Below are 26,543 nucleotides of genomic sequence, written 5' to 3' on the forward strand. Positions count from 1 at the left end.
AAGTCTGCAGTTTTGGAGGCAGAATAGCTCAGTGGGAAAGACTCTACACTGTTTTATTCTGCTCTGCTCAGCTTTAGCACACGTCCTTGGATCAGACTGATGAGTTTTCAGTCCGTAAAATGACTGCCGTGCTACTCCCACCTTTTTTTACAAAAAGCTTCAGGGATGGAAACCAGTATATTACATTTAGATCTTATAAAAGAGGAAAATTATTGCATCAACATGGAAGACAAATACAAGAAACACAGTTTAAATGGCCCCAAAAGAGAAACAGAGCCACAAAGGACCAAATTCTGTCCAAAATACTTAGGTATCTGGCAAGCGAGCTAGAGAAGAGAAACATGATACTACTAAGCTGTAGGAAAACTGCTGCCTGATCTCAAGTCTCAGAAAAGATCTAGTTAGCAGTGAGAAATACCATCATCTCACATTCTTCAGAAGCTCAGCCATGCCAGAGAGAGAGGCACTGTGAACTTCATGACCAAATGGGAAGGAGGCTGCAGGAATTCTTATGCCAGAGGGGATGTACAACCACTGCACATCCAAGATTTGCTCTGAAGCCGAGTTTAAGAGGTGGGCTGCACATGGTTCTGTATTTCTACCTGCCTCTTCTGCTTATTCGTTAAGTCTTAAGCAACAATTTAATCCCAGTTAGCCAAAAAGTCACCATCCAGCAATGGCTCTCGCTGCTTCAAACAAACTTGCTGCTTGTAAAAGTGCCTAAGGCACTCCTGGCTCTCTGACCTGCCTTCTTCTCCTAAGCCCTTCAAGCAGAGCCCAATACTCTGTACTCGCCCACCCTTTCTGAAGCTGTAGCTGCAGGGTCCTGCCTATTCGAGCAGTGCCTCTTTGGAGAACTGACTTATTTCTATGGGGAGAGTATCTGGCAGAAATCTGAACACACTCAAGTCAAAACAACAGAAAAGTCAGATTCAATGAAGTTTTGCAGGTATTAGACTAAACTCAAATCTTAAAAAATGAAGACACCGAACAAAATATGCTACATTGCCTTGTTTTGTGGTGAATGAAACAGTATACAGGGACCCTAGTCCAGCATGGAAGTCAGGCCCTTTGATAAAGTTGTTTGAAACAGGAAAACCAAGAAAGCCTTCAAAAATACTCTCACAGATCAGACGTAAGATCCTCATAGACAACCTTCTCCACCACTCCTTTGCTACTTCATCCGACTCCAAATAATTTTCTCTTTCCATCCTATCTAGAGGACGCTCATCCATGATCTTTATAATTGATCCTACCGTATCCACCACGGATCTCAGTTGTAGTCTAGAGCTGCTGATGCTGATTTCTTTGCACACCACTCTGAAAAACAGCTCCCCCTATGAAAATCCAAAGCAGCACAGAGATTTGTGCTTAAATCTGCTCTGAAGCCTGTATCTCCTACATGACACCCTATAGCCTAGTGAATCTGGTGCCATGCTACCAGCTTAAGTATCCTTCCAACAGTGAAAAACATCTTTTATTGAAGTGTCTGGACAACAGGATTTCCTGAATCCCAGCTTTATAAACCACATTTCATGGGAGAACATAAGAAGTGTTCTCTGTAGTTTATCAAGGTAAGAAAGGGTCTTATACCTCTAACCTTGCATTTTTTAAGGCTACATTTCCACTAATATGACAGATCCAACTTCTTTGTGTGTGAGGGGGAGGACGTCTCGGTCATCTCCTTGAAAAGTCTGTTTTACCAATCGCTCTCACCATCAGACTTTTTTTTTCTGAAATTCCCTTTTTTAGCTTCAAGACATTCTGTCTTGTCTTGCTGTCTTTAGCAGCCAAATGGTTGTCATCCATCATTTATATCACCTTAGAGATATTTTTAGATTTTGACCACCTCCCACTGGACTCTTGTCTGTCTTACATCATACATATTTGTAGCTCTCTTGATAGAGCTTGCCTTGTAATTCTTGCATATTTTCTGCTACAGATTTTCTCAAATTTGCTTATATTCTATCTTAAACTATGGATACCAAAATAGCACATGGTCCCAAGGGGTTTAGTAGTCCTCCACGTACTATAGGCAAAACTCATTTATATGCAAGCCTGTTAATAAGACAGAAATCTATAGATTTGTTTTTCAATTTTATTAATAAAACTTTAACTACACTAGCAACACATTTATGCAAAGATTGTCTGATGCTGGAATTCAAATCTTCAGATTTCCATCCTATGAATTAGTTGAGGATATTGAACAGCTTCATTACATATCATTCTGGCAATGAAAGCAAATAGGAATTAAAATATTCAGGGAGAATTCAGTCAGAGATATTTCTCAATAAAATATTGGAAAATATCTTCCAAAATCATCACTATGATCTTGCAGAGGCAAGAGATACACTCTTCATGGCTAATTTGATAAGCCATTTCAGGGAAGAGCAAGGGCAGTTAGAGGCTTACAGAAGCACAATTATCACTCCCATTTCCCTTCAGCTAGGTAACAGGTTTTTTAATGAGGTCTTTTTACATCATATTATATTCTTCTTGATGCCATTTCCCCTGCTGAGTGTGAGGTGTGATAGAGCCATACTCCCATACAAACCTTATGGTGACAGCCAAGCAGTAAAGTCAAGATGAGTTTGCATGACTCGGGATTGAATGAGAACTGAGACAGGACCTCAGCATCTGATCCATACCCATTCAGCCCATCCTCTCCCTCACAGAGTCCTGTTACAGCTCTGCTCCGGCAAAAGGTAACTTCTGCTAAATTTCAAGGCTAAATTTAAAGAGGATGCATTTACCAGTGGCTCTGACCTGGAGCACATACCCTGGGGACTGACCCCTGTACCATGTTCTACTGTAGGCAGAGGGTGGAAAGGTCAGACGAGCAGTGGACAGGTACCTGCTGGCAGGCTCAGGGCCAAGAAATCTGAGGTTATCCAGCAAACTTTCCATTAACTTGCCTATTAAAATACTGATATATTTATCCATGTTCCACCGACACTAGGTACCTCCCAGACAGACAAAAATAGACACAAACCCTCCCCTGAAAATTTCACAGTCTGTTTCACTTTAGAGGAAAGTCACTTTAGTGACTTTCTATGGTTAAGGAGAAACAAATCTAAGCAAATCTCTCTAAATCTACAGACACCTTAACTGTCAAGATTTGATGACTTTTGAACAGATTTTTTTCTTCTTTTTTTTTCCTTTTCCTGTTTCAATAAATAAAGGTACGTGTGTTCAGGATTCGTATATTCTTCAAAAGAATTGCAAAAGAGTGCACCACACTGCACTCAGTCTTAGAATACTGTCTTTTTTTTTTTTGTTATTCATGCTTTCTGCATTCAGCATTAAACTCCTGACATAACCATAACACAGGTTATGGAGAAAATGTTGTAGAGCCAACTAAATACCACTGTGTACCCTTCTGCCTTCAGATTAGCATGATATTGTATCTACTTACACCAACCACGTAAAACGAACCAAATCAAGACTGTGAACATCAATGGAAGAGGAAAATGAAGTTCAAAGAAATTATGAAACACTCTGGAATTCATACAGCTTTTGGTGACTACGTCACTCACTGTTATTACCAAATAAATAGAGGTATATAGCGAGTCTGATTACACAGGCCTGCTAAAAACAGGTCTCATGAGTTACTGACTTCTATTTATTGATGACACATTGACGTCACTTCTCTGCTGGTATTGCATTTTTACAGCTAATTAAAACGCTACTTCTCCCCAGTCTGCACATACCAAAACATGCTGAGATACATGTACTTTCAGTGCTTTGTAATTACCAGAATTATATACGAACTGTAGGATTTACTAGGACTCCAGCATAAACTAACCTATATCCCAGAGGCAGACATAGCCTGCAAAATTTGGCTTTGCTCACAGCTGTGGAACATTTGGAGCCAAAAAGTTGGTTAGTACATCACAGAGATAGGAAAAAGTCATGAAATTCACACGTGTCTTGAGATCCAAATTCCACTGTAGTATTGGCATCTGCAAAATTGTGCTTGTCATTTGGGACTATCTCTACTGTATGTTTTTCTTCTTCAAGGGGGGGAGAAATGCATATATGCTGTCCTTTTACCCAGTTGTTCCCTCTTGTTCTAACAGCATAGAAGGACTAAAAATCCATAAGACAACCAGTTAGATATTCTTTTGACCTGGAGAAGAAAACAGTTGGCATCAAGCTGTTGAAGCTGACACCTATGCCACCCACCTCTGTAACATTTGGGGCAGTTGCCATAGTGGGGGTAGAATAGGCCATAGCAGCAGCAGTTTCTACTTGGTTATTATTTCCCAGTAATCCCTCCTGGGGGTAAGGAGTCAATCTAAATAGAGAAATCTTTAGAAAAAGGGGGATGCAATCAGGTCCTTTGCAAACTTAATCTGGCATCAATAAGAAGCACATCTGAAAATCCGGCTTGAAAGCTTCATAAGTAGGAATCCAACCTTGAAACCAGTGCAATGGTTTTAAGTAAAGAAAAACTTTTCAAATACATTAATTGCATTAAATCTCTGTCAGGTTTTGAAAAATCTGATTCACCAAGAACCCTGAACTGTAGTATTTCCTTTGTTTTCCAAAAGAGAGCTCCTAATCTGTTTAGTCTTCCATTGCAGACTTTCTTCCATCCACAGAATTCCCTCCTATCTGCTCTAGCATCATCCTTTTACTTAATTGACTTATTTTCTCTAGATACTGATGTGACTGAAATAGTTTGATCTGATTTTCCCTTGCTTCTGACCTCACTGTTACATTTGTACCCATGTGAAGCTTGTAACTGTGATCAACAATGCCAGTTCCCTTTGCTGTTAAAAATCATTATGGTGCAGTCAGAATGATCAACATTCTAGCAGAAGAATCTGAAACACCTTAGAGGTCTGTCAGAGGAAAAACACTTTTTTTCCTAGATCCCTTCTTTATACCAGAGTCTTATAAAACATTCAGAAGAATGAACGATTTCTGAATTTTCTATTTCATAACTTTATACTTTTTTTCACCCAGGAATGAGATGGAAAAAAGCCTAAGAGTAAAATTTTAAAACTAACTCAGAGTATGTATATACATTAGAACATGATACAAAGATTTCCTAAATGAACATCTACCTGCACTGACCCAGGCAGGAGGCTCCTAGTTTCAGGGTAGATTCAGTTTGTGGGAAATCTGTCTATGAGGTTTTCTTGGTTGCATGGTATTGAAATGCTCTCAGAAGTGGAGATGTAAGTCTGAATTCTTAAATATTGCATTTAGGAGCCTGAGGGCACATCCAAAATAGATTGAGAGTTTATTATTAGCATTTCATTTTTACAGATGACATGGAAGAAGAGGGAAGAGGTTGCAAGAAAATTCTCTTCTTCTGCAGGTTCAGTGATGGGATTTACAAAAGCAGTTAGGTGCCTAAAGGTGCAGAGAAGTGTCTAGGGGGAATTTCAAAAGTACCTCAGTGAGTGATGTGCCTAGTCTCACTAAACTCTGAAACAATGTAAATCGCAGATCTGTTCAAGCACTTTTACACCACCAGCAAAGAACTGCACTGCTAGACATCTAATTATCTCCATCGCATGGCCCCCGATTAGTTGCAGATGGCCAGCAAAAGGAAAAGGGATGAAATGTTTTGTGCTTTAACAAATATATTCTGCTTCTGGAAAGGTTTTATTTCTCTGAGTGGATATTCCAGCCGTAGCTCTGACTCAAGTTACTGTGGCGCAGTACTCTGCTGAATCAGTACGGTACTGCACAGCAATAGTAAATAAGGCCTGGTGAGTGGCAGTTTCCATAGAGGGATTATTTACCCAGTGACATGATGTGTCCCTTCCCATGGTGATACCTCCACGTCATTCCTTACCTTCTTCACTATCACCAGCTTCTCCTGGGAGATGGGATGATGCTCTCTGACTTGTTGGCAGCTCGTCTTAGAGAGGGAGCTTTTAATGAGGCGGTGCCAGGCAAATGGGGATGCTGCCTATCGTTCAAACTATCACTGTAGATATTTTTTCCTGTGAATGTTGTGTATTAGGGAGCACTGAGAAAATTACGCTTACTGAAAGAAATCAGAAGAGTCTAATTACAGTGGTTTTTATAGAGAGAGTTAAAGGATGCATGTCAAAAAGGGCTGACATATAATTATGATAATATCAGTTGCAACTCCTGCACTATCTAATTACTTGAAATGGGTGGCATTGTATGATCTCTATGAAAGCGAGCTTCTTTGGTAACAAAATGATATAATCTTAATATGAAATAAAAATAAAATTGAAAGGAAAACAAAATGACTATATCGGTAGCAATAATAATCAGAGAGGCAGCATTCAATGTGCTGGAAAGACAGTATAAACAAATCCATCAACAGTCTCCAATCCCAAATCTGCGCCTCACGTTTGACTCACACTGTGTCAAAACCTGAGATGCTGCGCTTGTTGCATAAACTGGTAGTCAAAATCAAGACATATCGGCATGGCAAGAGAAGAGTTGTAAGAAGTGGAGGAAGAAGGGAATAAAGAGAGGAAAGGTTAATAAGAATGGGAAAGAGCATAAACCTAGTGATGAAAGTGCTAGAATCTTCTGGAGTTTTGAGCATCTCCACGTGTTGAGTTTGCTCTGGATCCTCTGAGGTAGTCCAAACACCCAGCTGCAGAGTAGGTGCTGGACCCTCTTGGATTCAGGCACTCATACTTCTTTGAGGGCTGTGGTCTTTCTATTTTTGTTTCATCCTGTCTATATTACACCAATAAAACTGTGAGCAATCTTTGATATACATAAAAATTAAAGTTATTACTTTAATTTAATATGTATTTTGTTCATCACAGATGTAATTTAATTACACAGAACCCATATCTACTATAACATAATACCATCTGTTGACAAATGACCTGGATACTGGAAAAATCTAATTTTTCCATTCATTAGAAATGAAAATTCTAGCATATTCATGAGTAAGCCTGTGAACCTGGTAGTAGGTCCATACTCCTAATTATGGTGTAGCCTAGAAAAATCAACCTTTATTTGAACAGTGACATCAATAGATTGTTAGTTATTAGTGGTTTCCAGATTTTTGTAGCCACCACAGGAAGACATCAAAACTTTCATGGACTTTCTTGTAACGGAAAATAAGACTGAATAAAAGGTTCAGTATTATTTTCTTGACTACCTGCAGCTCATTTATCTCATGGACTGCAGTTTGGATCGCTTCTTTAAGCTCTCATTATCTCATTTATTAGCAAAAACACAATCTCATTTATAAGCTAAGTTTACATATCTTTCTAAAATTTTGAAATAAGAAAAGTAGAGCAGCAACTGGCTAGAATCCCTCATTTACTGCAAGTTTGGTAAATACATTTCTCTATATACTGATTTCAGGGTGCTGCCTTTTGTCTTATGCTCACTTAAGCAATTTGTTCCCATGAGATCACACAGAATTAAAGGATCTGACTTAACTGTCCATGTATTTTCAAATTCATCATACTAATTCCTCATTTAATCCAATCTTGTTTCTTTTTGGTACAAGAACAAAACCACGAAATACTTTTCTAACATATGAGTATTTTAATTGCTATGCCTTTTTCTTTAAGAAAACTGAATGTTTGGAACTCTTCCTCTGATCCGTAACCTCACAATCACTTGCCACGTACACTGATCTGTTCTGCACTCTGAAATAGCTGCACACTGTTCATTCAACAGCATTTAATAGAGATTGTGACTTAGTCTCCTGAGCATAACCTTCCAAAGCAGTTCTACTGAAGTTCTTCCCTGTCAGAAAAGGTTATTCATACCCTACATCCTAGCAGCTTCCTGGCCTCTGCGTCTGTGGTGACTCTGTTTTACATGGTGCTGCTTGACCAAGTCTGAAGTTCTCTGACTTGTCTTTAATATGAAACTAAATTCCACTGAATTAATACATTAAACCTCTGCTGAAGATTGCCTTTTGCTCCTTTGTGTAGCATGTTGGTGTTGAATGTCAAGGAGACAAAAGGAAATCTGGATTTTTGAAGATGATCATGGTTTTCACTGACAAATCTGTTTAATTACAATAAAAAATGTCAGAGCTCAATAACCTGAGAAAGAGGAATAAAATGCTATTTCAACTTTGCAATCATTTTATACGTTATTTTGTTTATTTATGATGATTCAATGTAGGATCTGTTAAAAATCCTATTTAGTTTGCAAGGAGCATGCCTGAAAAGATTAGCAGGATTTCCATGCAAGACTGTAAAGGGTTTTTCCATTTGGGAATTTTACTTGATGAAATTAAGGTGTGAGAAATAATATAAGGCTTATCATGAAATCTGTCATCTATAAGAAAGAAAGGAAGAACAAACAAGCAACACCCACCAACAAAGAAAATGCCAACAAAGCATCCGCTGACTGCATTGCTGCCCAGGCTGGCAGAACAATCTCAATCACATTTCTGGCACCTACCAGAAGGATTTCTTACCTTCACTGCAAACTCTGTTTCAGTGGCTTTATGAACACATCTCTTGCACACTGAATAGGAGCCAATTCCTATGTCCTCCTTGATCTCGTATCCATCTGTAAAGTGAATGTTGTTCCCATGTAGCTGCTATAGGAAAAGACAAAAGAAACAAGGTAATCAGGACATGGGTATGTAAAAGCAAGGACTAGCCTTGTCTTAATAAAGGAAGAGCTTGATCTGGTCCTGGTTTTAGCTGGGACAGAGTTAGCTCTTCTTTTTAGCAGCTAGAAGAGCTCCGTGTTTTGGTTTTACTCAGAGGCTTGCTCTGAGAAGAATGTTGATAGCAAGCTGATGTTTGTAGTTGGCACTGAGGTCTCAAGGATTTTTCAGCTTGCCGGGTTCTTGCCAGTGTGCAGGAGCACAACAGGATAAGGGGGGAGCATAGCCGGGACAAGGCGTCCATGACTCTCCTTACGATTTGTACTCGAACTTAAGACTGAGGGCCAAACTGGCCAATTAGTATTCCATATCATGCAGCATCATGCCCAGTATAAGAGTGAGGGTCAGCCGGAAAGAAGGGCTTTTGCCCTTCCGGGACTCTCACTTTCTGACTCTCAGAGTGTTTTCTTTCTCTCTCTCTCGCTCTCTGTCTCGGGGCCTCCCGTTCATCCGGGATTGCGATATCGGGTTTTATCTGTTTCGGGATTGCAGCTTTGGAACAAGACGGGCCTCCGTCAAGGGGTGGTGAGCAATTACACCGTACATCACTCGTTTGTATATGTTTATCCTTGTACATATCTGTATATATATATATTGGTAGCGGTAGTGGTAAAATGTTCTTATCTCAACCCACGGGTCTCTTTTCTTTTTCTTCTTTGATTCTCTCCCTCCTCCCTGGGGGTGGGGGAGTGAGCAACTGTGTAGGGTTTGGTTGCCAGAGAGGCCTAACCCACAACACATCTCCTTCACAGACCTCTCTTGTCCTTAGCATTTTTTCAAAGTTCAGTTAAAAAAATCTGAAGCTTTTTATTTAAACAAGGGTGTCCTCTCCCTTTTTACCTTTTTTTCAGTTTGTAGGACAGAGTTGTCCATGCAGAAGTAATGGAAAAAAGGCAGTGATATTCTACACAATTTAGGGAACGTGAACAATCACCTCCTATCACCTAACTCACCTCATATCACCTAAATCTCTAGATTTACAGGAAACTGTGGGCACAAATCCCTTGACAAACCCACATAACTTGACAATATAAACTTATTTCTAATTACTGAGGGGCCAGATAATTTGTAAACCACTAATAGCTTCACAGGCTACAAAACAGATACTCCACATATGGGGTGTGCTGCATGTAGACCACTGGAGATCTTGCTCAGGATACGTTTAACCATGATTTCTGTGTGAGAGAAAAGTTACTATTTTAAGCCAATCTAATTTAAGAAAATATATTGCTAGTGAAAATATTAGGAAGATAATTTAAAATTTCTAATTTTACTTATTGAAGAGTACAAAATTAACTGTGGCATCATTAGTTCATATGCCCTTTGGAAAACGTTTGGGCAGCCAAATGGGTTAAGTGGTGAAACCAAATCAGAGGCCTTGCTGCAAATTCCATCCCAGGACTCAAGAAATGACCAGCAACTCTCAAAATCATCTGAGATCCTCTGTCTAGAAAATGTATCCTTGCTAGCAAAGTCCACACAGAACCTTCTAAATTTTAAGACATGCATATGTTACATTCAACACATTTTTACAAAGCAAATCAAAGGAATATATAGAAAATTTCTTGGATGTAATTGCTTGCGTAACATTTCACTTACTGTTGCATAAGGGAACCTTTAAGAATCACAGAATCATAGAACGGTTAGGGTTGGAAGGGACCTTAAAAATCACCTAGTTCCAACGCGCCCTAGCATGGGCAGGGACACCTTCCCCTAGGTCAGGTTACTCAAAGTCCCATCCAACCTGGCCTTGAACACTTCCAGGGATGGGGCATCCACAACTTCTCCGGGCAACCTGTTCCAGTGTTTCACCACCCTAAATACGACACATTCCACTGCAAATTATCAAGACAGGGGTGAAAACTATGAAAACCACTGGCAAGGGCTCTCACCTTGAGGTGTGTATACCTCTTGCTTTGGGTGAGAGAGGAACTTTTTCCTTGTGGGAAAATTTGCTGCATTTTTGAGCATCCCGGTTCTCTATCCCAATTCACTGTCCCTCTGGTGTATTGAGCCATTTGTAGCAATTCATTTCTGGTTTAAATTACAATAACTGCAAAGCATGTTGTAGGGGAAGAACAGCAAAGAACCAAGCGTCTGGCAAGTGTTCTTCCCCTGTCAAGCCGCTCTGGGTTATGCGAGTACACTCAGGCTCTTGTGCAATTGCAACAAGAACCCAGTGGCTTCTTACACCCAGGAGCATGGGCTCTGTGTCTGTGAGAGCCTACAGCAGTAGTTCATTAAGCCCCTTTGCCAACACAGACTGTACCATATAATCCAAGATAAAACTGTTGAGAATGACATGCATTCACTGAAAAATCACTTCATTACCTGCCCTGTATGCACAACTGGAATTGTTTCAGGTATTCAGAAGTACTTTTCATTTTAGTTCTGATAAGGTGGAATTCCTATTTCCTTTGTAAAGGCTGTGGAGAACGTGAACTTAAAGATAAAAGCCTTTAGGAAAAAATTCTCATTTTCCACCTCCTACATGCTGCATGTAAACACCTCCTACCTACACTGAGTAGCTGTGAAAATCCAGTGAGAATGCTGAGGCAGTTTAAATACACTATGCACATATGTATCTGCCCATCAAATGCGAAGTGTAAAACCAGCATCAGTACCTGCACAATTGGATGGACGGTGATTTTGTGCACATCTTGCTGTGCAGGCTCCTGCACTAAGTTAGAGGCAACGAAGCTGAACCCTCTGAAAAGATGATGAGCATTGGCACTTGGAGGAACACCTGGGGAATCTGTCAGAGAAGGAAGAAAATGGCCTCATGAGCTGCACAAAAGATCAGAAATTAATAACACAGCACCTGCAACAGACAATGTCACCTCTGCAACATACAGTGTCACCTCTGCCAGTCAACAGTAGATCCTACCAAACCTGCAGATAAATGTGAATGTATTCCACCTCCATATCAAGGCTTTGCTGTGCCTTCTCCATTCTGTTCCTCTGGATCTGATCAGTGCAGGGGTTTGCAAGGTTCTCTCCTCTTGGATACAGAGGTTTTTTTCACAGTGCATATCATTCTTACATAAAGCACTATCTGTGCCAGGAGTCCACACAGAGAGAGAAGGCACAGGATGGTGAGGCTAGGAGAAAGACAGATGGCCCAAGGCAGGTCACCCCTTTGGCTTAGCACATGTTCTCCAGGGAGCAGAAAAAAGCTGCAAGCTCCTCTATCTGTCCTTCGCAGCACACCTTGACTACAGATATTACAAAGGCTAAAGTGCTTTCTGTGTAACGTGGTACATTGCGTGCATCAAGAGAATGTAAAGAAGACAGGACCTGAAGCAAGTATAAGAGTGCGATGCTCCAGTAGTGGTGGTTTATGGCCTCATAAGGATGTTTCTGGAGGAGCTTTAGGAGCTGGAACTTACTCCAGGGAAGATGCTGGTTGAGTTGTCCTCAGGTGAACAAAATGACTAGGAGTGTTTCAACTAACCTTCATGGACTTTTTCTCCCCAATCCTTTCCCTGACATGGCAAATCAAGGGGAGAAATGGCTGGACATCAGAGCAGCCCTGAATATTCTGCCTTTGGAATGAAATAACTAGAGAGCAGTTCCTGGTACCTACACCATTACTCACCTTTCATTTCTTCTTTTTTTGGGGGGGGTTGTTTTTTTTTTTCCCTTCCCCTTCACATTTCCTCCAGTGCAACATGTGATTTACCATGGCAAGGTTATGAAACTAAACTTCCTTTAGAAAGCTGTCTCCTTGGAGCGTGTAAATACACAGCTTCACTAGAATAAAGAAAATACATCCCCACTGGACCTTATATCTGACTCACCTGCCTACACCATCAGCACCACCCATTATTGTGTAAGGCAATGACGTGGACGACTGAGTATTGCTTGAGCTACTGAAAACATGTGAGAATGTAAGTATTTCCTTGTGTGGACATTCCCTTTATAAATCTACTGGTCAAATGAACAGAGCATCTGAAGCCAGAATATGGTAAAAATAAATTATCTGCTTAGAAAGAAACAAAACTGAGACTGCAGCTAATTCTATTATCTCATTACAAAGAGCTGCCTCAGCTTTGACAGGAGTCAGCAATAAGCACAGCAAGTCAGACCTCACTGCAAAGTACATGGAGAAGCTTGTCTTTTGGTAAAATGACGTGGGCTCATTGTTTATCTCAGTGTATTGAGGGTCACTGTCCTTGTAATTTCATGATGAATCACACCAGACCTCCTGCATCACTGGGTGCTTCTTACAATGGCATATATGCAACAGTGATTTTTCAAGAGGGATTAATTAACGGAAAAAAAAGGAATGACAATAATTCAAATCTGAACACTTTTGAACTTCAGAAATGCTGTGATCTGTCTCTAAAATGAAAGTGCTAGGTAATCTCTGGTTAAAAATGACTATTCCTTCATAATTCACTGCCAGTCTCTTTGTCAAACACTATAGGAGAACTACTGTTTATTTAGTATTCAATATTAAATATTCATCACTACCAACAGATATGGCCATCATATGAATTAAATGTTGAAACACCTGTGTTAAAGTGCAAAATTGTGTTTAAATCATGTTAATTAACTGATAGCTATGAAACCTAAATAGTTTTCCTAGTCTTGATAAATCCAGAATCATTTCCTATGTCTGAATCTGACCCACTTGCAAACACCGATCTTGTATAATGGCTACCTTTCTTCCCGTGCAAGTCATAACGCTTTGTCTCACTAGAGTATCTGACTTTACAGGATTTTCAAAGACTTCATAAAACTTAAGTAATTTACTTTAGTATACTTCACTGGGGTTAGCAAACATTATTATCTTTTTTTGCAGAGGAGGAAATTTAGATACTTGAGGTGCAATTTTACATCTTTTCTCTCAGCAGTGAAGGCAGCCTAAGACATCCCTGCCAGTTACAGCACGCTGCCCCATCACTTACAACAATACAACCATTTGTGAACTGAAATCTAAGTTGGATCACGAGAATGATCTTGGCTTGATCCTTGTTCAAATCACTGTTTATAACCTGGATTGCTTCGGTCTCCTGCTCCCTGTGAAGAGCTGAGTCAGCACAAATGAGATGTGGGTCCACAGTAGTGGACTTAGGAAACAAGCGGCCAGAAAAAGTGACTCCGACTCAGAAGAATACCTGAGAAAAAGTGATGTGAAACTATATTCATAGAGATGAGCTGTCAATGTCAGAAACTGCATCTTTGGCATGCTCAAAGATGAGGTTAGGAATCTATGGAAAGCTGTTTCAACCTTCAGGCTAAGGAAACTTTCTGAGATATATCTAGTTGCTGGATTGGCAAGTAACTGGATCCAAAACTTTGACACAAACCTGTTTCCAGGCAGGAGAACTCATTCATAAACACAGAGTGCAAAATGACTGTACATATCTGTGCCCCTCCTTGGTAATATCTTTCTGACAGCTTCATTAAAACAAAACAGCCGCATTATCATCATGAGACCCAAAGAATTATTACAGTGCTTTCTCTCTGGGTATATTCTCAGTAAGTTTGTACGGGGCCTATGTCATGACAAAAATAGCACAAAACAAAAATGGTTCTTGTTTGATTCCACTGACAATATGAGCCAGTATTAAACACTCTTGAGATGCTCTCCCCTTCTGGTTGACACAAGCAGTCAAGAGTCAGGGGCTGCAAAACATGCTGCCAGTCTGCAAGGGCTTTTCTGTAACTCTGAAAGTGTAAAGGGATTCACACGTCCAATTGCGCCTATTTTGAAATGCCAGGGTTTGATTGTCAGGTCCCTTTCCATAACAGCACAAAGCAGAACCAAGGCAGGCCATTGCCCCACTCCAGACACCACCCCAAGACAAACCTTCCAAGTCTGTGTCTTGCATGAGATACCAAATCGAATTAGGCACCAGTAGTAACATGCAGAGTGTAAAACATAACCCTGAGCATAAGCACATGCATGAAGTACAACGGTTTTCATGCCAGTACAACCAATGAAGTGTGAACTTCCAAAGCTATCCAGACTCTGAATGCTGCTCTGAGACTTCCCAGGGCAGCATCAGTCTGCACTTCTCTCAAGATCAGATTGACTTGCAGTGTCCTATCTTTCAGAGAAATGGGCATATAGATTCCTCTGAAATCTGACTTAAAGCTAAAATCAAAGGTATGAAATGTCTAGTATCCAAAGATTATTTGTTTCAATGTGGTGGGACAGGAATATCAGAACATCACTAACCTATACTGGAGACAGGTGGATGTTCCAGCAGAGTGTAACATTTTTATAGCTTGTGGACGTCAGCACATCCTTGCCAAAAAAACTAAGAACCAAAACTGATAAAAGATTTTTAATATATACCACTATTTCATACCCCATGAAAGGAGGTTTGAGTCAGGCTTTGAATAGAGTTTTGGGCTAGTTTTAAGAAAAAGGCTGAAGGTCATGATAAGCCTGAATGAAAACTACAGGAAATCTCAGCTCTGATTCATGTGCTACAATGGAGTTTTTTTTGTAATGAGAACTCAGATCTCTTACTCTCACTACAATAGCTCTGGGGCAATTTGAGCGTTGATGCTTGAGACATTTTACTTGGTTATTAAACAATACTATGTGATATTTACAGCACTTACCATCTTCAAAGTGTTTTACAAACAACAGCTGATTAGATTTTTACATTTTAGAATATATAATATAAAAATAGGCACTTCTTTATACAGAAACATCACAAGTAGAAATGTAATGTAGTTATCCATGTCTAGCAAGAGGCAACATTATAACTTGGATTACCACTCTGAGGTTACTGACATTCTTGCTTTCCATTAAAAGAGTGGAAAGATGGTGTTTTGTGCAACAATCACCTTCATATATGTAGTGCACAAGGTGTGATATTCCCATTAGGAAACAGAAATTATGGGAACAACATTCTCACTGCAAGGATTTTCTAAATATTGTGGGCCAAATTTTCTGTTGGTGTAACTGCACTGGTCTGAGAATTTGATGATTCTTCATTACTGTTAACCATGTATTAACTTCCAACAGTTCATAGTCTACGGGATTTCATAATTAAAGAAAACATGCTAACTTGCAGAGATGCAAAGTTCTTTGAATCTGAGGTAATTTGAAATAGTTAAATTCAGCTGAAGTAAGCAATGACAAGATTAATAAAATACCAAATCGATAGTTATTTTTTCTATTAAAAATGTGAAATCTGTCCTTCCTGAAGACAAATTAATATGAAGTTGGTGAAACGCTTATGAGCTTCTTTTCTTGGAAATGCAAAACAGTCTTTGCATCCTGCTGGATATTGCAAAACTCAGTAATCCCACAGGCGATCAGACTTTTAGACCTCATTGGAATGAGGAACGGAAGAAAGAATGAATTTACTTACTGAAAAGATGCATCACCCATGTGCCACCTTACTAACCTGTGGGGGTCCGAGATGTGAACTCTGGATCAAAATGAAAGGTGTCTTCTGGCCGTCCCACTGCTGGCTTGAAAGGTGGCTTGATTTCTTTCCTGTATAGTTTCTACAAGGAGAAGAAAAGATCACAATCAACAACAATCTGTACACCTATAGCATCTGCAGATATGCTCCCTCGCTTTGTTTAGGGTGCCCCCTCTCAGCTCTTGCCATCCTTGCAGGACTGACAGAAGACATATCTGTAGCTCTGGCTCCTGATTGACTGGTTGGCTTAAAACACGTGCCCTGGATGGTCCCTGCACTTTTTAGTTACTGGAATCCAGAATATAAACACAGATGTTTCTGGTAAAAATGTAGCCCGTAGACTGGCACAATATTCCAGCTGAGGCATCTGTAAATTCACTGGTCTTAAGGGCAGGACTGGAATGTGCAATGGTAACATCGGGAAACCGTGCATGGGTGAATTCAGCAGCGCCACACTGGCAAAGATCACAAAGAACCACTAGGAAGCGGTGGCTAGTTTAGCATTTATTATTTCTCAGGAACTAGCAATATGTTTGACACTTTGCCAGACTGAGCTGAGCAACAGGCCTGGCTGCGTGGTGCTCACAACCTAAACAAGAGACTTGTTCTTTTGGCATATCTGGTAAAAGGGAAGGAGCTCACAGCTGAGGGTTAGACGAAATTCCCATCAAAAGATGTTGGGAAGAAAGCACTGTGGATGGGTGGAAAATCACGTTGAAGGCCTAAATGTGGCTTGAGCAGAGGAGCAAAACCAAGGAAGAACATGAGGAAGAAAGGAAGGCATATAACAGTTAAGGACTGTGAGGTGTGTGAGTTCATGCTGGTGAGTGAGGAAGCATGTAGGGCATCACATAGGTCGCAGTCACCATAAATGTATGCTAATACACTGCCTTTATTACCAGGGACTTTGTGGCCTCTTCACTCATGCTTAGAGGTCTTTAAGAAATTGCTTCACTGTGCTCCTTTGCAAGCATTCATACACACACACACGCTCTGAGAGATGAATGCACTTAGGTGCAGCATGTCTGGATCTGATCCAAAGCCTACAGAGGTTAATGGAAAGAGTCCTATTGATTTCGGCCATCTTTGCATCATGTCTGCTTCAACTGGCCAAAACCAAACATCAGGCTGATGGCAGCATGGGGAACAGAGCTCCAGTTTGACTCCTTGCCCCACGTTTCAGTCCCTAGACTGCATTCCCTTTCTAGCAATACTTTTGTTCTCGAGTTTCAAAGGGCTAAATTAGTTGCCACAGACAGCGCCCAATAATTAACATGTCTGAGCATAAATATAACGTTTCATTCTAACTTTCAAGTCATGATAAGATCTGGTGAGCTAAATTTTATAACTGTTTGTAATGCATATTTTCAGGTTAGCTCTTAAAAGAACTTCATAATGAGATGATTTTTCAAAATATTTAATAGAGATTAATATACGCTTGTCCAGCTCTTTGCATGCAGGAAGATTCTTTTTAACTGTGGGTTTTGTGGGGAATTAAATTCTGTAATATAAAGCATGTGGTCAAACCTAAGATATATACACATCAACATAATTTGAACTTGATTTTGTATAGATAAATAAAGGTTCTTGAGGCAGGACTTTCTGTAGCATAGTATTAGCATTAGCATAAAGCATATGTTTGTGGTTGAATTATGATTCCTTGGAAAAGTGGAATGGTGAGGCTGGAAATGACTCTGTAATAATTAATGGCCATTTGACCATAAAAAGTTCCTGCTTGCGTAAAACTGCTCCATATCTTCTGAGAGAAAAAAAGATGAATAATTGCTGTGAGCCACAATGGAAAGCCAGTCTTCCAAATAATTAAAAGCCAACTGCAATCTTAAGCAGGAAGTGTCACTCATTAACTGAAAAGTATCAACCTCATAATTAACATATATCTTTTTCTGTCTGCACAGAACTTTAAAAGAGAACTCAGTACCTACTGAAGGTTTTTCTGTTGCTAGGATTTCACCTTGAGAAAGCTATTTGCTTCCAGCTTCCCTTTATTTGTCTTAATTCACAACTGCAGAAAGCAATATGGTCACAGGCACATGCTTCCTCCCTGAATTAAATGCACCCCTCATCCTGTGAGGTCCAAAAATTGGAAAACGTATTAGAGTCGTACATCATTTGGGAACTGCACTCTCTTTTGATTATCGTAACCATATTCTCCCTGGCCTCTTAATTCCTCCCCCCATCTGTAGTTTCTTAAGTGCTGTTGGAGCTACATTTGTATTTTGAATCCCTAACCCACATCCTCCACTACTAGGAGGGATTTAAGATTCATCATGAGTCACACGCCACCTAAAGATGTGTAATCACAAATTCGCTTGCTGGGAGGGGATGGAAACAAAGAAGCTGCTTGTGCGAATGAAAGGCACCTCCTCTGAGTGCAGCCCGGATGACTCCCTTTTCCATTTCCTTTTCCCATCGTGATAAAAATTATTTCTGGTGTTTCTGGCTAGACAACTGGGAACAGCAAAAGGTAAACTGTCTAAAACAATTTTTTTCCCCAAGCTCTTGAATCGAGTAACTAAAAGAAATCTTTGAGGAACAAGAACAAGCGGAGGAGTGTCATCTGTGGGCTTTCCCATCCCACACTGGCTCCCATTCTCTGAGTAAGCCTTTGCAACCAAAGCCAATTCACTGAAACAAACTAAACCACAGGGCAGCCCAACACAGTTAAACATGAAGGCTTGCTGCAGGCAGAATGCTTCTTCCTTTAAAAACCCGCATCCTGTAGACTGCAAAACACGACGTGACACAAGCTGATGTAAGCAGTAAGAATCACAGTTGTTGTTTTCTATACACATAGAGAATAAATCTCTTGGAGGATTTAAGATCCTTCTGGATTTTTCAAAAACATTTCTAATTTTAGGTGAAATGTATTAGCCTCTTATCTCTTACTGTGGTCCCAAAATTATTTGAGGTTGATAGATCACCTTGATCTCTTTCAACAGAAAGCAACCAGAGTGGCAAATGACATAGCAAGTTAAAATTTAAATCTTGTCTTTGATCATTTCTATCAGTCTGTCATATAACTTCTGGTAAAGTTTAAACAGTTGTGTACATCCCAAGTCATGGTAATCCTGGCTCTATACGCAGAGTTCCACCACCTATTTTAATAGGAACACAGTCCCAGTTGTGCTAGTTTAAATCCCAGTTTTCATATCCGAATTATTATTTTGGGGCATTTTATTAGGTATTCGAAAGAGATTGTGGATATGTTAGTGCTATCTAGAACATTTAAATTTCAGGTTGGGTGTTATTTTGCACCAGTATAAAAAGCTGAAGAATTTCTTTTTCTTCCACATTGCTTCCATATCCATAAAGGAGAAATATATTCCTCAGGCCTTAATGTTTTATTGAGAATGTAATTTATCTCTCTTTCCCAGTAAAGATTAACTTCGTACATCTCACCCCCATTTTTAAACTGGCCACAGCATTGACTTATCACAGAAAAATGTGACTGACAGGTATCAGGAATCACTGTGCATCATGCACGGCTATTGGATTCAGAGGCTGTGTGGAGAGAGTGCATAATCCACAGAATGAGAGGGATGAACTCCAAGGTGTGAAAGTATTGATTTAGATATTCACACTAGGATACATATCCATGCTTCTCTCTACTTATCAATCCCTCCCATCCTTCTGAGACTTTGATAATCAGTACCTTCAGATTTATAAGTACCTACGAATTAATTAGAACCCAGTTCTATAGCAGTTTGAGAAACTATGAGCTTCTGTCAACTTCCTTTCTGATTTGGGACAAAAACCTTTTTTAAAAAAAAATAACTAATTTTGCCCTGGATCCCAGTGGCCTTTTCTTAATGTATGTTGCCAGAGGAGCTTCATCTGAACAGCTCATCAGCCGGAACTCAAGCAATACGCCAGGAAAACTAGTAACATAATGCTGTGACATGCGTCTGTCTCTTGTTATTTATACGCAGTTAATTTTTCATCATCTTTAAAAAACTGCACTTCTAAAAAAACCCCAGAGATTAAAAGGTCGTGTGCATGTGCCTGGTAAATAGCAAGAAAAAGAAAATAGTTTAATTTAATTAAAAAATATTTAGTAATTTCCTCAACTGAGTTTCTTTGATGAAGAACTGAATTATTTCTTAGACACCTTCTAGAAATACAAAGATGCTACCCTCCACAGTAACGCACTTGTAGTGTGAGAATAAACTCCCTTGATACATAGACCTGTCATGGAAAATCCAATAAGCAGACAAAAGGATGAACTACCTTCTAAAACGCTTGTCCTCTCCTAGATTAATGGCTCAATGTTATTGCCTGCAAATGGTAGAAAAACTAGCAGAATTCAGACCATGGGGTCAATTTTTGCTGTTGGTAAAATCTGCAATTAAGTAATTCACATTTTCAGTTCAGTTTGATCTCTGATTAATATTGAAGAAAATAGAACTTGAGTCCACTTTCTTCTCACTCCTTCTCTCAGCTGTATTTGACAGTTCATTTTCTAGCATGTCATGTGCTCTAGTTCCAATTTAGCCTGTTATCTAAACAAAAACTACTGTTTATAGCCTACTCCTCCGACTGAAGTCTGCAAAAAAGGATTTCATTTTTCACTTCCAATGAAAAGCCAGAAATTCTTTATGCATGACCTGGAAAGAAGAAACTAATCAAAAATCAGGAACCAGCCTGTGCTTTCTCAGAGCCAATGACTGAAATTATCTGAGGTCAACTCGGTGTGGGTCTGCTTGTCTTAAGGAGAAAAGGGGGTGCAAGGATATTAAGCAGGTAAAACTCAGAAGGAGCTCAACATTTAATCTCCTTCCTGTGAATCCCAACCTTGGTCATGAAAAACAGTCCATTTAACAAAGGATCTACTGAATTTTTGTTGCAGTGCCTACTAAATGCCTTAGAGCAGTAAGACTGATACTTGCAGAAACCTTCATCTCTTTTTCACCCTGGGAAGTGGGAATTTAGGATTTTGTTACTGATTGACAATAGCTGTAAAGATGAGACTTGTTCAGAGATTAGCTCATGCCACAATTTAAGTATGGGCATAAAAATCTCTGTATCAGATTGTCCACAGTTCATTTAGTGCTACTTACACACTGAAGAACAGCACCCTGGAACATGGGAATAACATAAAGCAGCTGTGGAAAAGGATGGGAGGAGGATGGTCGTTCTCTGGCCACACTCACGTTTTCCAGGGTTGCACCTATCGCAGTGGTCATAGGCTATCAGCACGGCTGTGCTTGGCATGAGCATCTGCAGCATCGTAACAGGGGGCTTTTTTACACCGCAAATGTTGTTTCCACTGTGTTCGCTACCTTCACCCGAATCAGGTGCTGTCTGGTTGTGTCTCTTTGAAGTCAGACTTGGGAAACAAGTGGGAAATGACTGCATCAACAGGTAAACACTTCAGCAATAGAGACAATAACCAAGCCCCAATCCAAACCCCAAGGGAACAGCTCTGACAGTACTCTGACGTGAAGATCTGATTTATACATTCCTGCCTGCAATTCTAATGACTTCATCACTGCAATATCTAGACTTGACACACAAATTGGAAGGAAGCAGCTCATTCCTGCTTTGAATCTCTTTTAAACTGAGACAAAGCAACTGCGTAGTTTGTTCTTGATTATCACGTCACTCTTGTAGGAAAAATCTTGCTTAGAAAAGACCTGTTTTGCACTGGGTTTCTAGAAGACACTAATCCATTCTGATCCTTCATGATAAGGGGGCTCTTGATAGAGGGTCATTTTCCTGCAGTTGCTGAAAGTTTCTGTGCAGCAGTCCTGTCTATCATAGTTGCCAAGGTAGTTCAGAAGCTCTCCAAGATAGATCGCCTCTTGCTCTCTGAGGTCTTTGGATTACTAAGGTATAAAATAAATCAACATTCATGTCCTGCCTCTACAATGTCGTTTGCTGACTGCTTGCAAATTGATGTGACAGATTCTGTATATGTGATGCAAGAACAAAGTGAGGGCACCAGAGACTCTTTTTTCTGCAACAGTACAGAGACCAGCACTAAACATCTGTGCCTGATCCATTTCTGTTCTCTGACCCTGCTCTTTTTCTCTCCATGGAGAACATGTTAATAGTTGGTTGGATGATCATCAAAAGGCAAAGTCCTGGCTTCAGCTCAGGCCCGGGCTGGCTCACACCACTCTGAAATGCATACAGTTCTGCTGCTGTAACTAGATAAGCTTCCCAAGATCTCCATGAGTGATAGTAAAATTAGGATTAAATAAGCAAATATATTACAAAGACGATAGCTGATTTGCGTCATAATGATCCGTCTATCTCCAAGAGAGCACTAATTATGTTGGATTCAAATGGATTTTGTAGCTACACTTTACAGCAAAGTTACAGGGCTAGAAAAGACATCAAAAGGCAATTAAACCCACCTTCCTCTCTAGCTCTGAGTCACGTTCATGCGTACCTATCCTCTTCATGGTATGTATTTCCCTAATCCATCCATAAGAACTTTCTCAAATGATGGAGGACTGTACAATTTCCTTAGGACAGGCGTGAAATTGTTCCCTAAAGAACGGAGCTTGACACAATCACCAATCATCATTAGAGATGGTGGTCTTGAAGAGTCTCACAGGCCAGAACTAACATTGCTGAAAACCTTTCTAAGATGCAGAGCCTCATTTCTCTGTGATGAGCTACAGAGCTGCTCCACTAGCAAACAGAAACCCTCTCACTGCTTCAGTGCTCCTTATTATGTTAAGATATGCGTGCCTGATCTGTATTTAGATTGCAAAGCTCAGGACTGTGGAGATATCAGAGGAATACAAAAAATAATAATGAACCCAACTCTTCAGGATTCTCTATTTTTTCTTTTCACTTAATGTTTTCAAAACTGTAAAGTCTTCATACAGAATCTCGGGATTAGTAAGAAGCAGAAGAGCAAAGAGAATCTCGACTCCGCAACATATGTAATGGGACTAAAAGTCAGCTGAGCCATGAAGAAAAATTGCAAATTTCACATTCATTGATCGTCTCTTAACATGCTTATGAATAATACCAACTCTTCAACATGCAACTCAAATTAGATTCATGAAGTTTTCCAACATAAATGATTCTGTGGGCCTTTCAAAGGCCACCTGGGCCACCACAAAATGTGCTTTCAGAGGAATTAGCTTTACTGTAAAGCCCCAGGCAGTGGCTTGAGAATGACTGCCACATACATTTATGCTGTTTTACCAGAACTTATAGTGAGAACTGCATCAATGTGATCTGTTACACTAGCATTCATGAGTAAATTCAGATCAAATATTAAAGAGACTTAACAATATCATAATACAGGTTAGATAAAATTAAACTGGAAAATTCTAGAGGATATGGCAAACAGGAGCTGTGTTGTGCTGGCAGATGTCCAGATCGAGAATGAAAAGTGCTTGCCTCCAGGTTTGTCTAAAAATAAGTTGATTCAAACAAATATGACGCTGAAAATGTGAGAAAGTTTAACCTCTTGCAAGTCTAAATCAAATACTTAGCTAATCTCTACCACCAGCTTTATGAGCTGTAGCTGATAGCAATAAAATAAAATCCTTGTTTACCATTCGGTGAATCATGTCTGACATGTCTTATTTGAACTCTGTTACATTTGATCAAATGTTTGTTGTTCCAATTTTGAGTGCTGATGTTAAATTAATGACTCACCTCAATAAAACATCAACCACTTGTAAGAGGAGTTGCTGTTTCCTGTTCTGGCTGGTTGACTTATATACTCAGTGATGTAAAATCACTCTTCTGAAAATCCATTGATGTTGTGCTAGGCCTAGTGGATATAGTGGAAGGGCTAGATCTTGTCCTGTGGTCACTTAGGCCAAAAGTGACAAGAAGAAGTCAACAAAGCTATCCTGTTGGAAGATTTATGATTCCCCCAGCATAAAGTAGCACAACCTGCTGTACAGCCTGCTATACCAGCTCTACAGATGCCCAGACAGTCCCAGTAGCACCCTGCTGTGTTTGGGAAAAGGCTGCGCCTGGAGGTCTTGGAGCTCCTTGGAGCTACTGTTGGCAGACGTGTAAGAGCAGGCCTGAGGATGGTTTGAATAATTCCAAGAGCAAAAAGGATTCCTGGAGGTCCCTGACATCAGAAAGAATAAACCTAACATTTAGTTCAGCTTGCCCAACCCAGTGAGAAGGAACAAGTATTCCAATATGGAACATAAAAGTAGACACATCGAGGAACCTAGAGCATCAGACCGCTTCCCTGTAGAATATCTCTTTCAAGCCCAGTCCTTTGGCTCTGTTTTCTTTTTCAATTGAAATATTACAGAAATTCTTTCATTTAAAGCTGCTCGTTTTCGCTCCAGTCCAGCTCCTACAATCAATGCATCATGTTTATTAGAGCTGAATGTGGAAATTATTCTGCAGAATGTTGCAAATTGCCTCAGGTAGCACCATGATAAGCCAGATCATCAGACAAAACAGAGACAAGCAGTTAGAAAAAACTGTCGAAGCTGAAAGCAACTTTCTATTTCTTTCATTTGTGGGTATGTGAACAAATGTACATATAGAATCATAGAATCATAAAATCATTTAGGTTGGAAAAGACCTTTAAGCTCATCGAGTCCAACAGTAAGCCTAATATTGCAAAATATGTATGCAAGAGACATAGGCGCTCACTCAAAAGGCTCCAGCTCCTAGATTCTCTATGTTAGAGTTCACTTCACCTTTTTTCTAAGTGTGGCAGTTTGTCCTCAAAAATTGAGCTAAGAAAAGAAATAATAATGAAAAAAAATAAAATGCTGCTCCACTTACATTCCAGTCTATAGTAAGAAAGAAAGGGTGACGTTTAATTTCTTCCACTCCATCGAATCCAGCACCTGACAAGAGAATGAAAGAGTCAAAATTAAGTTATGCTTAGAAGAGTGCTGCATGACATCTCTTCTCCAGCCTTCCTCCCTGTCTCCTCTTTTCTTTTGACAAAGTCAGAGTCATCATCTAAACATTTCTTCTAGTCAAGAAACCCCAAACGGTGCAACTGCCAAACAGTATAAACTACCATAAATACAGACAAGGAGACTTCATTAATGAAAATCTGATGGTGGAGGGTTTTTTACTTTCTCTAATTGAGGCTGGCACCAAGGCTGAATCTCTTCAGGCTTCAGATGAGACATAGGATTTCAGCTGCAGCAGAGTGCACGAACCAGCGTGGCCAGGAGATGCCCCAGGATGTCCTGATACTATGGCAAGGCTACTGCTGCTTCCTGCCACCAGGGGCAGGTCTTCTGTCTTCACTGACTTTCAAATCTTATCTAATTACCCGTTCTCCGCGGGCAGGGAAAGCTGTGCTACAAATAAGTTCAGACTCAAAATACCAAAGAGCTCTGAATGATTTGCTGTAAGCCAGTTTTAGGTTCCCTCTTTTCAAGTACATTCTTCAAATTTGTGTGAGTACCAAAATCATGATTCTCAGTGGTATGTTTCCTTCACTGTTAAATTTCTGTTACATTACTTTATAGGAAATTTAAGGAAACTCTTCTGAGATCTGGTAGTGAATCTAATTCCTTCATTACTTTTGCATTACGTCTTCAGTGAAGATCATCTTTTTTATTCCTTTAGTTCAATTTTTTTGCTTCAGTGCCATTGCAAAAAGCAACAGGTGCTGAGGTAATAATTAAAAAATTGTCAGAGATGATTTAGCTTGACATTTTGCAGGTTGAATTGACTTTATTAATAGCATCTTTCATTTTCCAGTAGGAGAAATAACATCTGGAAACAAAGGCTTTGCATGGCAATTTTGGAACCAGTTCCTGAAAGGTACACAGAACTTCTTTACAAAAATTCTGAGCATGCCTGATTCCCAAAAGGACGTGGGATTCATAAGCACATTGCAAAAGGCACTCGGCACTTCAGAGGACTCAGTTTTTTATATGCAGTGCTTGTACTTTCTGGAGATCAACATTACAAGCAGTTTCAGAAAGGTCTTGTCAACTCAAGCTTTTGTAGAATGTGACATCTGCTTTCTTTGTACACAAGACATTACTGATGTTTACCAAAATGCACTGATAAGGAATGGCTTCCCACAGCCTGCTTAGTATTCACTGATGAATGGATACAAAAAGCAAAATTTTGTGAACATAACATGCAGGACTGCCTGTCAGGCCTGCTGGATAATAACGCAAGAGAAATGTTAGGCTGACTACTTCCCCATCCTGGTAATCTTACAATATAGACAAATGTAAGTGATGTACATGAGGATAAACAATACTAGCCCGCCACGCAAAATTATGTGCACGGAGGTGATCAAGCCCACTGAGGAGTGAGGTCTTTGGTTTGTGATGGACAGACAGTTCTAGGCAAACACAAAGTGAAATCAAATCTTAGAAAGAGAAGAGAGGACAAAATGGGGAACATCACTACATTGTCACTGTTATAAGTCTGTTGTACACCTACAACTTGAACTGGGAGGCCAGAAAAGTATGTTGAAAATAAATCTGTTGAAGATTACTTCATCAACAAACCACAAGAGGTTCAGGAAACCCCCTGCTTGACCTTAAAGCGGATGTTGACTGGGAGAGAATTTGGGTGAAGTATCCACATATGCTTACCCTATT

The 26,543-nt window shown here is 39.9% G+C and overlaps 1 protein-coding gene across 4 annotated transcripts in view; it reads right to left on the reverse strand.

Moving 5' to 3' along the window:
* Positions 1–26,543, reverse strand: part of RPS6KA2 (ribosomal protein S6 kinase A2) — a 316,652-nt gene that overhangs the window by 18,677 nt on the left and 271,432 nt on the right. For all 4 annotated transcript variants that reach the window (XM_086626947.1, XM_086626941.1, XM_086626955.1 and 1 more), the window contains 4 exons: positions 24,745–24,809; positions 15,973–16,075; positions 11,221–11,351; positions 8,399–8,524 (listed from right to left, as the gene is read on the reverse strand). In XM_086626947.1, the coding sequence (XP_086483073.1) occupies positions 8,399–8,524; positions 11,221–11,351; positions 15,973–16,075; positions 24,745–24,809 (425 nt within the window). The remainder of the gene's footprint in view (positions 1–8,398; positions 8,525–11,220; positions 11,352–15,972; positions 16,076–24,744; positions 24,810–26,543) is intronic.

The sequence above is a fragment of the Tauraco erythrolophus genome, chromosome 2 (genome assembly GCF_009769465.1).
Source record: "Tauraco erythrolophus isolate bTauEry1 chromosome 2, bTauEry1.pri, whole genome shotgun sequence".
Taxonomy (NCBI): domain Eukaryota; kingdom Metazoa; phylum Chordata; class Aves; order Musophagiformes; family Musophagidae; genus Tauraco; species Tauraco erythrolophus.